At 33.1% G+C, this 15,797-nt stretch overlaps 1 protein-coding gene across 3 annotated transcripts in view; it reads left to right on the forward strand.

Annotated features, from left to right (window-relative positions):
- The window catches only part of LOC115877557 (adenylate kinase isoenzyme 1), a 43,049-nt gene that overhangs the window by 21,670 nt on the left and 5,582 nt on the right, over nucleotides 1–15,797 (forward strand). For 2 of the 3 annotated variants that reach the window (XM_030893799.1, XM_030893798.1), the window contains exon 2: nucleotides 14,018–14,155. In XM_030893799.1, coding sequence (XP_030749659.1) covers nucleotides 14,018–14,155 — 138 coding nt within the window. Of the gene's footprint in view, nucleotides 1–6,340; nucleotides 6,686–14,017; nucleotides 14,156–15,797 lie in introns of those variants that run through there. The other variant, XM_030893800.1, reaches the window with a different exon arrangement.

Raw genomic sequence — 15,797 nt, forward strand, 5'->3', positions numbered from 1 at the left:
AAAATCAGGAGCTAACTAATAGAATCATATCAATTCTCTCTGATGTAGGATAAGTTTCTATTTTCGGAAAATTTCTTAGATTTTTTTTTGTTTCAACTGACGAACTGACACAAAATGATAACTAGTTGCTAAAGTTGAACTAATTTGACTTTGACAGCTATGTTGAAGTAACGTCAGACATATCACAACCACCCTAGATTTTATCAAATAATAAAGATCTATTCACACTAAATCATAGAAATGAAAATATCTAAGAAAATCTTTGTTTGAGGGGTAGGCCGGCAACCTTAATAGTATTTGGAAGTGACATGAATTTCCCATTGAATATCGGAATAATATTCTGGGTGATTCAATTAAACTAAAGGAGTTATACAGGGTGGGTAGTAAAGGAGATACAGGTTATACCAATGTTCAGCATTAATTTTGCCCCACCCTGTATAACTTTATGGGTCAGGTTTTAATTTGATTTAAAGTGCAATAGAGTAAATTCCAATTTAGGTAGTTTTTCTTGAAATTTAAAAATTGTTCTTCAAAATCTTAAGTAAGTCTAAAACCTTACATTTCAGTCATATACTTCCCTAATAAAATACACCTTTATTTTTCTCTTAGAATCTAAAAATTAATTAATAAAGGGGGTATTCCGTTACAAAAAAACACAAATTTGATGTGTAACTTTTTTTGGGGACACCCTGTAGAACGCTCTATATTTTTAAAACGTGCGCAGAATTAACTTACATATGCTCACAAAATTTCATTTTAATACGAACTGGTCGTTCTCCTTGGAGCCTCCGAGTCGTATGAGAGGCGCCACCCTGTATAATTTTTATATAGTTGCACTTTAATAAATTGTTAGTTAAAACTAACAGTCCTACGAGTGTGGAATTTTGTACAGGTGGATTTTGGACATTCATCTCCTAAGAGAGTGAAATAAGGGATGAAAATTTGTACAAACATTTGTTAAAATCGGGTTTAGAAGTATGAAATTCTGTTTGTTCCTTATGTAACGTAATTTAGCAATAACAAGCAATTTTTTTTTCAGAACGTCCACACCTCATGGGAGGGCTCACCGTCCTCACCAGAGGGCGAATATCCAAAAATCGTCCTCACCCGAGGGCGAATTTCCAAAAATTGTTCCTGAGTGCTAAATTACGTTACATAAGGAACGTCTGCGCAAAATTTCATACTTCCAAAACCGATTTTAATGAATTTTTGTACAAATTTTCATCCCTTAATTCTTATGGGGCGAATGCCTAAAATTCGCTTCTGAGTACTCACTTTCATCACTTGAGGAACCTCTGTGCAAATTTTCATACTTCTAGGACAGATTTTTTTCAGAAAGTTCACCCCTCATTTCACCCCCTTAGAGGGAAAATTTCGAAAAATTGCTTCTTAGTGCTAAATTACCTTATATAAGGAACGTCTGCGAACAATTTTATACTTCTAAAACCGATTTTAACAAATTTTTGTACATATTTTCATCCCTTATTTCTTAAGGGATGAATGCCCAAAATTCGCTTCTGAGTATAACTTTCATCACTTGATGAACCTCTGTGCAAATTTTCATACTTCTAGGACAGATTTTTTTTCAGAACGTTCACCCTTCATTTCACCCCCTTAGAGGGAAAATTTCCTAAAATTGCCTCTTAGTGCTAAATTAAGTTACATAAGGAACGTCTACGCAGAATTTCATACTTCTAAAACCGATTTTGACAAATTTTTATACCAATTTTCATCCCTTATTTCTTAGGGGATGAATGTCCAAAATTCGTTTCTGAGTACTCACTTTCGTCGCTTAATTAACAATTTCCAAATTTCAAACTCCTCGGACTAATTTTAAAAAAATATGCAAAATTTCACCCCCAGTTTCACCCCTTAGTAGAAGAATTTCCTAAAATCGCTTTGTATAATCGAACTGTTAAGTTACGCTACTTAAGGCACCTCTGTGCAAAATTTCGTAGTCCTAGGACATGCTTTTTTTGTATACAAAAGTACCCCCCATATCACCCCCTTAACGAGCGAATTTCCAAAAATTGCCCCTTAGTGTTCAATTACGTCAGTCAAGGAGCACTCGTGAAAAATGTCATACTCTTAAACCAGATTTTAACAAATTTTTATGCAGCTTTTCATCCCTAATTTCACCACCCCCTTAGCGGTCGAATTTTCAAAAAATCCCAATTAGTGCTCATTTACATCACTTAAGGAACCTATGTGCCAAATTTTATTTATTACTATATAGATAACCTTTACCCTTATTTTCAGCTAATAAATATTAAGAGACAAATAATAAAAATAAAATCTAAATTATAAATTTCATGGCTATAAATAGCATATATATGCATCTAGAAATTCTGACTTTCAAACATCCACTGCGACTAGTATTTTCATATCCAATTGTCTAGTATTAAATTCCGAATATACATTTTCCCTGGGTTTGACCGGGAATTTGCTTATAAATGTGAACAACCGGCTACGTGGCTTCACATCGCGTGGCCGTGGTGTGGCTCCAAATTCGTTCGTTTTAAAAATATTATTAGATTTGGCTATAGGCGCCCTCTGTGTCATTAATAGGGAACTGTCTCATCGAAAACATGCTGTTCCGTAAGCAATGGCCATCTGGATTACGTGTTATCTGTGTTATAACCTATAATTTGGCAAGACTTTGACAAGCGTCAAAAATCTAAAGGCGAGTTCATACTGGTTCATACGCATCGGCGTCCGTTTGTCGTTCATCGTTCCGTCAAACCAATAAAATTGAAATACGTCTGTCATTTTTTAAATAAACCAATAAAACTGGTTAAAAACAACAAGAGACGACGTATGACGGATTTATATTTAAACCCATCCATAGTTAACTTAAAAATTATTTGAAACTTTTTTTAGTAAAATAAATAGATTGGTATGGGACGTCATCTGCTTTTCTTCTGTCATCGTCTGTCGAAATCTTACCTGAGAAAAAAAAACAGAGTATATTAGTTCCGAATTCTTGACACTCGCACAGATTGACGTGAAATTTTAACAGTAAATAGAGATATATGTAAGAAACAAAAGTTACATAGTAGCTTTCTGTGCTTTCACCCTGGGGGTGAGTGCCACCCCTTCTCGAGGGTGAAAAATAAATCACCCATTTTAATGCAAAAATCAACAAAAGGATCTAAGAAAAAAATGTTCTATAATATTTTTTCAGAAAATTAATATTTTCCGATTTATTTAGGCTTGAAAATATTGATTTTTCATCTAAGAACTGCATATTTTTCTGCCATTTTTTATAAATAACCCGAAAACCGTGCGTTTTATCGCAAAACTCATATAAAGCAAAAATGAAGCTTTTGGAATAACTGGGCCCGTATTCTGTAACTTCGAAAACGCTAAGCGCTTTTAGACGCTCAGCGTATATGACATTAATTTTCGCTGAGCGCGCACTTAATTAACGATTTCGGTATTCTCGTCTGACGCGCTTAACGTCTTTTCTGATTGCGCTGAGCGCTTTGAAAACGGTTGCCTTAAAGGATCGTTTTGCTTGTCGAACTGTCACTGAAAATCGAAAAAATTGTGATTCTGTGCGTTATCTTGCTCTTTAGTGAAAATTACTACTTCTTCTATAAATTCCTCAATAGGTAATTCATAATTTACGACTTGGCAGCTAGAGTAAACGCCACGAATGTTTGGGAGTGATTCATCCCTTGATGAAGTTAGAATCGACACGCGCGCTATCATTTTTACATTAAAAACGTAAATTTTTACCGCAGACGTAGGTTTTTAAAGGCCCGGTCTAATCATCTGCCTGCGCTCCTCCTACTTATTCTAAAATGTGAGCGTGATTGACAAAGACGATACTATATCGCGTTTCTTTGATTGATTCGTTTTTGTTCGTTAGTCCATTGGTGTGCTTGCAGTGCGACCAATGGGGCATTCCATTTTATATTTATAACCAAATATATGTTTTGACAAGACTTTGACAGTTAAAACAACAAATTACAACAGATTATATATTGGTTATTATATGACTTGAAAGACCACGGCACTGGAATTAAGTTTTATGTGACCTTGAACAGATTAGTTCACATGGTAGCGACCGATGAATCACTCCCAAACATTCGTGACGTTTACTATATAAATATTGTTCAAAACATCGAAAATGCTGAGAAGCGACTTCAACACTTCCCTCGTATAATAAGAATAATGACATATCCATAAAAAATAGCTTGACATAACTCAACAATAGGTTATGAAATTCACGTAACATTGACATTTTTCATTGTAACATCCGTCAGTTATCGACTTTTGACTATTACCTACATTAGAAATTGTGATATTGCCAATATGTGCTCAACGCGTATCTAGAACACGATTCGCATGGCAACGAGAATACCAAAATTGACTGCCTTGCGTTTCCTGATCGAACACTTGCGCTCACCGCTTTGAAAGCGTAACGTTTTTATGTCAAAGTTACAGAATACGGGCCCTGATCGATTAATTTTTTGTTGATTACCGTAAATGTAATAATAGCCGAGTTATCACTCTGTAAAGGTGATTTTTTATTTTTCGACAACTAAATTGCAACCTTTTACCGTAAAATAATGGCGAAAGAACACATTTTTCGAAGAAAATGAATATGACCGTTTTTAAAGTGCTTGAAAAGACCTTTTAAATGTTTTTTTAGAAGGTCTTTTCAAGTTCGTAGCTCAAAAACTAGCGGAGTTATGATAGAAATAAAATGGTCACCTCATTTTTTTTCAAAAAATGTGTTCTTTTCCCATTATTTTACGGTAAAATGTTGCAATTTAGTTATTTTTCACCCCCGTGATGGGGTGGTACTCATCCCCAGGGTGTAAGCACACATCGCTACTATGTCACTTTTGTTTCTTACATATATCTCTATTCACTGTTCAAATTTCACGTCAATCGGTGTAGGTGATCAGAATTCGGACCCTACACCCCTCGCTTACTGACCTATAAGGCAAAATAATAAAATTGCATTTTTCTATCTTTAATAGGACTCTCTTTTAAAAGTTATGATAATTCAAATATTGCACTCATGTTGCTATTCTTTTTGGTCTACAAATTCATATTATTCTATTTCCAAATACTCCCTATTTACAAATATAAAGTTGATAATGGTTTCTCCAAAAAATCCTATATGGGTATTTCGCCACTGCAAGAAAATCTAAAAAAATAGTAATTTTTTGTAAAAAAATAACGCTTCTGCGTTAATCCCAAAAGGAAACTACTTGTCAGAAGTTAGGTTTACAAATATACAAATTTGTCTAACGAACAAAAAAATGCTTAACGTTTCGGAAGGTTTATCTCTTTCCGTCGTCGGAAGCAAAAAAATACAAAGAATAAAAAAACTATTTAAAATATTTAAATTCGACTATCCGAGAACACTTTAGTTTTTTATAACAGAACGTCTACAAAAACCGTTGACGTTCTGTTAAAATGACATTATATCAAGTTAAACTTCAAAATTAACAATTACTACCTGATAACAATTACTTAATAAGGTAAAACCAAAAATCCCCAAACTTTCTGTATGATTATTTTAATTTTTACGTATGATATGTTTATTTATGTTATGTTCTTTAAAATCAAAGAAGCGATTGTCATACATTACTAACATCTACAGATGCATGAGCAATACATTTATTTTTATTATATTGTATTTAAAAAGCCTCTTTTATTTTTCTTTTAGAGGTTATCGCTTCTTTCATTATAATTTTGACGTTATTAAAATTTATTCTGTGCCCTGTGTCCCATGAATGCCGACAAATCTTAGATTTGTGAAAATCTGCCTTTCTTAAATAATAATCTTTATGTTCTTTAATTGGAATATTTCCTTAAATCCTAGACCCTTGTCTAGATGTTTCGCCATTATAAAATTTATCGCATTCACATGGTATTTAGTATATTACATTTTTTGTTTGTTGTTCTGTATTCATTGGTTTAGTATGTGATAAAATGGATCTAAGTGTATTTTGTGTTTTGAAAGATGTTCGTATGTTATATTGTTTTCCTATCATTCTTATTTTTTCCGAAACGCCTCGTATGTATGGAATTGTAAGTTGTATATATTGTGTATTGTTATCATTGTGTCTATGATTTGGGGTTTGTATTTTTTTTTTTGTTGATAGTGGTATCTCGGAAACAAAACGTCAGATTCGAAATTACTTTAAAATATCTTTTCAAATAAATCCAGGAAACATTAAAAACCTTTCTCTAAATTTCCGAGATCCCAATGGTCACCTTTAAATTCGAAACACCCCGTATACTATATATACAATCATTTATTTAACTTAATTGATGTTAAGGATGACGCAAATATTATCTAGTTGATCCATTAAATAATACACAGCTAGTAAGTGAATGAGTATTACCAGATATACATGTGATAAACCTACCAAATTATAAATTATACTTAATTTTCAGACAATGTATATTACAGTAATCTGTCTGCGATTGATTTATACAGTTAGTTAGTTATATAAAAAAACTGGAAAATTTTTTTCGAATCTGAAAATTGGATTTTATTTTTGGGATCAGCCTTGGGATTATACCTAACTATGAATTGGCTGGGTCAACAACGATTCGCGCAATAGTATATTCGCTACTAGTGCGGTAGAGTTATTTTCATATCAATCCGTTGTATTATTATATTATTAGGTCGTGGTCGTAACAATAACAAATTATGGTAAGTGACAGATAAACAGATAAGAAGTTTAATTAACCACATTAATGGATTTATGTCTTTTTTTTATATCGTTAATTTAAATTTATGTATAAAGTTTTATTTTAGTGTTTTCTATACTAACAGGCAAAAATGTAAAATTTGATATTTACTTTTATTATGTAAGATTGAAAGGCTCTTGCCAATTTGTATTGCAATTATATTTGCTAATATTTCTAGATGGCTACAAAGCGTAGAAAATTTTTAATTACTTTTGTTATTATTAGTTATTTATATTATATACTTATTTTTTTAATATATAAAAATATCTCATCGTATGATTGGGTCTCCTTGATAAAGCAAAAATCATTTTTATCTAGAAGAATTTCTCTCTTAGAAATTCTTTATATGTATAGAAGCTTTTTTGATATAAACTATTTTAATTATTTTGGTATTTCCTGTGATACCGGTAATAACAATTTTAAATCTTACATTAAATTATAAGGAAGAAAGAAACCAAATTATAAATAAATTATAGTTTATCTATGTACAGCGTGGCCCATCGAAAACGTTCCGCAAGGCATAACGGCCAGGATAATTTTTTTTCAGAAAATTCAAAAACACGTCAATTTTGTTTGTGAGGGGGACAACTTTTGCCCCAAAAATTATTGCAAAATCTTCAACCCTCTAAGCGGGGGTGTCATCCCCCGATTTTTTTCAAATGGGAAGGGGGGTCAAGTGGTACCGCAATGAAAAGGGCTTTCTATTCTCTATACTTTCCTGCTTCGTTTTTGAAGATCGGTCGAGTCGTTGGGAAAATATGAAGGATTGAAATTTGAAAAGTTTTTTAAACATTTATCAGAGTAAATGATAAGGATAAATTCCTTCGACCAATTTGCTGTTTTTTCTTATTATTTCTAGATGTTTGCAATCGGGTTGCGCAGATATTCAATGAACGCCATCCTGACAAACACCTTTATGGCAAAATTGTTCGCCAGTTAGTAGTAAAATTTCGCGAAACTGGTTCCGTTATGAATAAAAAGAGGCAGAGGAAAAATCCTGTAGTAAATGAAGCTATGGAGGTATTCGTATTGGGCCAAGTTGCCATGGACAGTATTCTGAGTACAAGAAAATTAGCCAATGAGACCGGCGGGAATCGTACAAGTTTCCAAAGGATATTAAAAAACACAAGTTCCACCCGTACAAAATTCAGTTGGTACAAGAACTCAACGAAGACGATTTTGATCGTTGCTTGCAATTTTGTGAAGCTATGAGTGAACGAGTGGCGAATGATAATAATTTCCTATTTAATGTGTGTTTTTCAGATGAGTGTACTTTCTTTTTGAACGGTGTAGTTAATCGGCACAACTATCGGTACTGGGCTGAGGACAACCCCAGGGTTTTTCAGGAGGTGCACACACAAAACCCTCAGAAATTGAACGTGTGGGCTGGTATTTTTGGAAATTCTATTGTAGGTCAGTTTAACGATATTGAGAAGAACTTCAACGTACAAGTCACAGAACAGCTATCTAGCAACTACCGCACCTGATCGTTCAACGTTGTGGCAAGTGAAAAAATGCGTAAACATCTAGAAATAATAAGAAAAAACAGCAAATTGGTCGAATTTATTCTTAATTATCATTTACTCTGATAAATGCTTAAATAAATTTTTCAAATTTCAATCCTTGATATTTTCTCAATGACTCGATTTTCAAAAACGAAGCGGGGAAATATAGAGAATAGAAAGCTCTTTTCATTGCGGCGCCACTTGACCCCCCTTTCCATTTGAAAAAAGTTGGGGGATGACACCCCCGCTTAGAGGGTTGAATATTTTGCAATCGTTTTTGGGGCAAAAGTTGTCCCCCTCACAAACAAAATTGACGTGTTTGTGGATTTTTTGAAAAAATAAATACCCTGGTCGTTATGCCTTGCGGAACGTTTTCGATGGGCCACCCTGTATATACCGGGTACGTTTCAAAAGTGGCTCATCCTTATAACTTTTTTATTTTTTCAGATAAAAAAACAGATTTGGCATATTAGTATATGACATAAATTAGGATTGATTGACGTATTCAATTGCTTTTGGTCACTTCCTGCTTCACCGGAAATGACTACAACTATTGATTTTTAAATGGAATCTTCGATATATTTTTACTTTATTCAATAGAAAATGACACACTGAATCGGATGACATATCATATGTCAATTTTTTACATATTCGCTCAAAAACTAATTGTATTTTAAATTTCAATTTAGAATGCCATGGCTATGTTAAAAACACTAATTTTTAATAAAGGAGCCTTGAAAAAATATATTTGATCGTCTAACGTTTGTTGTGTCTTGTCCTGGCCGGTTAAAAGATTCCCAAATCGTATTTTTAATCATATCTCAATTTTTTCAAAACACGACCGCCCGTTCCGTCCGTTCCGTCCGTTCCGTCCGTTCCCATAAGCACCGATTACGATGACACCGAAGACAATACTCAAAACGTTATTAATAACCGACCGGACCATCAAAGTAAAGAAAACGCTAATAAATCGCCATTGCACTACCTTATTTTTCAGTTTTTTTTTGTGTTGTGCGTTATATTTCAATGAGACATATGAAGGTTATAACATATTTTTTTCGCTCCGTGGCACCCTGGCACTACCTCAGCAGTCGCTGCTGTTTATACCTATGTAAAAAATAACGAGAATTTCGGAAAAATTACAAAATTGGGGAGTTTTTCTATTTTTTTGGAAAATATGGTCAACTTTTCGTCACTGTACCTTCTATCCAAGATGGCGACTCGAGCGGTCCCACCCCAAGGTCGAAAACTTGGATTTTTTGTCAAGACCCAAACCTTAATAACATATAAAAAAATTACTACTACACCACCTTTTGTATGGCAAAACACCCCACTGACTGGACTAGTGGCTCAGTAGCATATTTTGAAAGAACATTTTTTTACGAATAAATTGGTACCACACACTTGGTATTTCGAACCAAATTGATTTAAATTGATTTATGTTGTTGCACGTTACAGTTTTACCCTAGAGCAGTTATGACATTTACCATGTTGAAATTGCAAAAATCTTTAGAAAGCTGCGACTATTGAAAATAGTTAGCATTAGTATCCCTTATTAACATACCAGAAGTCCCCGTTTGTCCGGTATGTGCGTCATCAAAAAAAAATCGGCCGCCATCTTGAATTTTTGTACTTTTTGAAAAAAAATGCAAATAACTCGAAAACCGTGCGTTATAGCGAAAAACTTCAAGAGGTAAAAATTAAAGAGAATAAAAAACTCTACCATTTATCTAGAATCAATAAAAAATAGTTTATTATCATAACGCAGTGACGTACAAAAATTTTTTGAAAATCGAGCAATTTTTAAAACTGATCACAATGCAAATTACTAATTTTTAAGCTTATTAACAAATAACATGGATATTTAGCATCAATTCAACTAAAATACAATCCTTGTGACGTTTCCAAGAAATATTTATTGGTGGTTTAATAATATTTCAAAATTAACAAAAATTGTAAAAGTGTATCCTTTACTAAATACATGTGTACTAATAATGTGCGAAAGATGCCTCCACCTTGTTCCGATCGGGCTATTTGCACTTAAACCAAGGTCTTTTTGTTGCCATTTTGTAAACAACTTGTTTTTAAAAATACAGTGACAGTTTGAAAAATTAGACTGCAGATACTGATTTGTTAGTTTTATTACTGCATTATCGGACAAAAAATTCTGTTTTTATGCTTCGGCCTGGAAAATCGTCCAAACCTCATAGACCTCTTATTTGCACATGCTATATGAGGGTGTGATACAACCTCGTGCTTATTTAAAAAAGGTAAATTGGCGACTCTCGAAACGTTGCAAAAAGATCCTCATCTGCGACAAATTACATCCATTTTTTTAGATCCTGCAGCACAAAAATCTGAGCTAGTCGAAGCTGGAAATACATTCTTATTTTCATTATATGGTCGACATAGGCTAGCAAAAGATTTAGATCAGTTGAGGTATTATAAATATAAAACCCTTACATCTCGTCAGGTACTTAGTAAAAATTTTGATTTAGCTACCTTACCTCCAACAACTAACGCAGCTGAAAATCATTATTATATATCATTTACAAATGCAGTATTGGCTAAATAACGGAAAAGAGGCAACAGAATGGGGATGGACTAAAAAAACGGATACCTTTGTTCTAAAAACAACGTCAAACGCAGTGGCATCAGAATTTGTATTGAAAATGATTTACTGTAATTGCAAATCTGGATGTAATAAACTATGTACATGTTTAAAATCCAATATGCCCTGTTCAAGCTTGTGTGGTAACTGTAATGGTATTTCTTGCGACAACAAAGAAATCTCGGTCGATGAAGAACAAATCGAATAAAATTGTAAACTTCATTTTTTTTTCTAGAGATGACAGTTTGAAAAGTTAGGTTACAAGTTGGTAACACATTGTTATTAAAATGGTCATATTTGAATTATTGTTATTCGATATGTAGGGGTATATTTATAATGTATTTATCATAATGAAAAAGTGTTAAGATCGTAGATGATATTTATGTCAAAAAGACATTCGCAAGTACTTTAGATTTTATTTTTTTCTTCCAACCTGTAGCCTAATTTTTCAAACTCTCACTGTATGTATTTTTAAAAACAAGTTGTTTACAAAATGGTAACAAAGAGACCTTGGTTTAAGTGCAAATAGCTCCGCCCGGGACAAGGTAGAGGCTGCTTTCGTACATTATTAGTACACATGTATTTAGTAAAGAATAGCTTTTACAATTTTTGTTAATTTTGAAATATTATTAAACCACCAATAAATATTTCTTGAAAATGTAACAAGGATTCTATTTTAGTTGAATGGATGCTAAATATCCATGTTATTTGTTAATAAGCTTAAAAGTTTAGTAATTTGCATTTCGGTGATTCCTTCTAAAAATTGCTCGATTTTCAAAAATTTTTTGTACATCACTGCGTTAGGATAATAAACTTATTTTTTATTGATTCTGGTAGAGTTTTTTATTCTCTTTAATTTTTATCTCTTGGAGTTTTTCGCTATAACGCACGGTTTTCGAGTTATTAACATTTTTTCCCAAAAAGTACCAAAATTCAAGATGGCGGCCGATTTTTTTTGATGACGCACACACCCGACCAATGGGGACTTTTAGTATGTTAATAAGGGTTACTAATGCTAACTATTTTCAATGGTCGCACCTTTCTAAACATTTTTGCAAATTCAAAATTATTTGCACTGGCCTATTTCAAATAAATCATATTCGAAAATGTCAAAAGTTGATATATGATAAGTCATTCTATTCAAAGTGTCATTTTCTTCATTTTATCGAATAAATTAAAAAATTACCGGGGTGTCATTTAAAATTCAAAAGTTGTAGTCATTTCCGGTGAAACAGGAAGTGACCGAAACAATTGAATACGTCAATCAATCCTAATTTATGTTATATACTAACGTAACAAATCTCGTTTATTTATCTGAGAAAATACAAAAGTTATAGAGAGGGAGACTTTTGAGACGCACCTTTTAATCTTAAATAATGCAGGGTGTTCAAAATTCTACGCCAAACTTTCTAAAATATAAAATAATCTTTCTTTGTCTTTTTTTAAATGGAACACCCTGTATATTATTTATTCACTAGATGAAGAGTTAAAAAATGAACATTTTATGTATTTAGAGTATTTCAAACAATTAAAAATTTTGATATATTATGTAGGTACTTTAATATCAAAATTTTTAATAGTTTTGCAGATATACGCAGTATTATTCCATATATATGGCTCTTTCTATGGTAAAATACGAGAGAAAAATCATTGGGTGGCTTTATAAAACACTAAATCACTTTGATAAAAATTTACTGTGGAAAATGCCATATGAAATATAAAACCGCGAATATCTGCAAAACCGTTAAAAATTTTGAAAGACTCTAAATACAAAAAATGTTTATTTTTAAATTCTCCATCTATTGAAAAAATAATATACAGGGTGTTCCGTTTAAAAAAAAAAACGAAGAAAACTTATTTTATATTTTAGAAAGTTTGGCGTAGAATTTTGAACATCCTGTATGATTTCAGATTTACGATTACCATATTTATAGCAAAGTAAGAACAAACCATCGAAAGTAAATACCTAATATAGTTTTGATTTCAAGACAATTCTTGTATTTAAAAAAAATTAAGAAAGGCTGAAAAATATATATATTTTTATTTATTTATGAATATCTTTGAAACTATTACTCATATCTTAGGATCATGTAAAGTGATCTGAAAGAAAACAAAAAATGCAATAATATACGGGGTGTTCCATTTAAAAAAAATCACCCCGATCCACTCACACTTTTTTGAGCCACCCTATGGAAGTTAAAATATTTTCTTTTTTAATTTTTTTATTCTAGGATCTACAGGTGCCCGACGCACTATTGCCGGACCCTGTATAGACCACATTATTAAATTAAAATCATTGCTCAAAGTACTGCCAATGACATTAAAATGTCACTGGTCAAAAATTATTATATTAAATCAGTACACGATTCCATCAAAAAATATGAAAAAAAGCCGATAAACATGAGTGCCGAAAAGCAGATTTTCAAAGTGACAAGAGTTAAATCTTTTTTAAAAAAATCAGTATAATAAATTTTAATAATTTTAATAATAAAATAGATTAAATAAATAATTTATTAATTCAAGAATATCGATATCGAGAAAATATCAAGAGACAACTTTTAATCAACTTAAACTAATTACTTTAAACGGCCTACACAAATTTCCTAACAAGAGATAAAAAGTCCGTGAGATTTTTTTAGAAAAATATTGCAATGATAACCCATATGCACGTCCCTTTTTTAGTACTGAAATATATTTCAGTACTAAAAGAAGTACAGAAAAAAGTACAGAACTATATTACAAAAAAAGTACAGAAATATATTACTATTATTTATTATTATTAATATTTTATTTTTAGTACTATAATTTATAGTAACTTTTTTTACCCTCAAAATTTCATTCAAATCGCTAATTGCTAAGAAAATTATAATAAATCGAAAAAAAAATCAATACTTAAACCCCCTGTAGCTACAAAATAAAACAGAATGTATAACAATGTTGAAAAAATGTACAACAATTAAAAATACCAATTAGTCGATTACTTAAACTTATTTATTTTTTTATGAACTAAGCCAGCAACTATTTCTGTCCGTTTTTTTCTCAATAACCGATTATGTAGATTGTGTAGAATTGTTTATTTGTACATTTCTGTTGAATGAACCATTTTTCAGATATGCACTTAGCCAAATTTAATTTGTTTTTGAAAAAAAAAACTATTACATATAATAATTTGTTTAAGGCCTCATCACCTGAAATCAAAGTTCCAATCATATGGGTGTTGGGTGGCCCCGGATCTGGAAAAGGGACACAATGCGACAGGATCGTTGCCAAGTATGGATTTACTCATTTATCCTCTGGAGACTTACTTCGAAATGAGGTAAAGAATAAAAAAGGTGAATAATAGGAATAATTTTAATTTTAAGTTATATTTATTTTTTTTTCTTGCCTAAATAAGATGATGATTGATTAATGCTGAATTAATGTTAATTGCTGAATTTAAAAAAAAGTGTGTGTACTATGAGTCATCTTGAGTCACACAATCTCTAACCCATCATACCTCTGTTGTAGAGGGGACAGGGTATTTCCCATCCTCCTCTGACAACAGTTCTTCCTCCGAGGGTACACACCCTTCCACGGTTGGAGTTTGGCCCTCCGTGCCCTTCACAGTCGAGAAGCTTGCCTCCGGCTGAGGAACCCGTGAGGTGGAGGCTGGAGAATCTGTCTCCATTTTCTCCACCTCTTTAACTTGGTCTCTCCTTAGACCTGATACCGGTGTCGTCTCGTATCTATAATAGAGGATATGTCCCTCTTTCTCTATTGCCTCCTTGGATTTGAGGTCAATTCCTATTGTGAAGACCTTACCATGACCCTCCTCCCTCGAGTTGATGACTCTCCAACTCGATCCTTACATTGAAGTTCTGACCTTGGATAAGGCTCAGCAGGTAGGTGGTGTCTTTCCCCTTGCTCCTCGGCAGAAAGACCGTTTATGACCCTTTAGGGATGTTTTCTCCCTTCACTGCAACCAGTTCCGGCCCTTGCCAATTTTTAAGCTTAGGTGCGATTTCAACCAACCAATTTGCCGATTTTTGAAATCTATGAGGATCGATAGTGTATCCCCGCAAAACGCAGCTGACCCACATTTTGTAGATCGTTGTGTTGCGATCCGATCGCCACTACTTCGTCCAGTATAGCCTCTTCTAGAGACGTTTGCTGGTCGGTGGTCAGAGCAACCTCTGGGAAATCCTTTGACAGCACCGCCATTTTTACTTGTCCAGCAAGAAGATGCCCAAATCGTATTTTCAATCATGTCTCAATTTTTTCAAATGGAACGAGGGTGGCTCATTAGCATATTTGGAAAAAGCATTTTTTTAGGAATAATTTGATACCACACACTTGATATTTCGAAACAAATTTTCATTATGAACCGCAAGTTATCATTTCAATGTCATTCTATTCAGAGTGTTATTTTCTATCGAATAAAGTAAAAAAATACCGAGGGTGCAATTTAAAAATCAAAAGTTGTAGTCATTTCCGGTGAAACAGGAAGTGACAGAAAACAATTGAATACGTCAATCAACTCTAATTTATGTCAATTACAGACAGACGGACAGAGAAACGGACAGACGGACAGACAGACGGACAGACAGACAGACGGACATACAGACGGACAGACAGACAGACGGACAGACAGACGGACAGACAGACAGACAGACACCATGAAAATATTTTGTATTTTGGTCATTTATGACCCAAATAACTCATTTTAAGTGAGATTAAAAAAAAATTGCCGATTTTAATAGCCTACCATACCTGTCGGTATGGTCGGCTAAAAAGTTATAGGGGTGAGCCACTTTTGAGAAGCACCTGGTATTCGCCATTTCTATAGGGCTTTTCGAGCCCCATCTATATTCAGAGTTTCAGCCTTCTAGCTTACATAGGGCCCGAGTTACGACGCGCGACGCACCGTCTTGGCCTCCAATCGTTACCACTTTTCCTGACGTGTCTCGTGTGTCACGGCC

This window comes from Sitophilus oryzae, unplaced genomic scaffold, assembly GCF_002938485.1.
Source record: "Sitophilus oryzae breed Bouriz unplaced genomic scaffold, Soryzae_2.0 scaffold_1494_pilon_pilon, whole genome shotgun sequence".
NCBI classification, from domain to species: Eukaryota; Metazoa; Arthropoda; class Insecta; order Coleoptera; family Curculionidae; genus Sitophilus; species Sitophilus oryzae.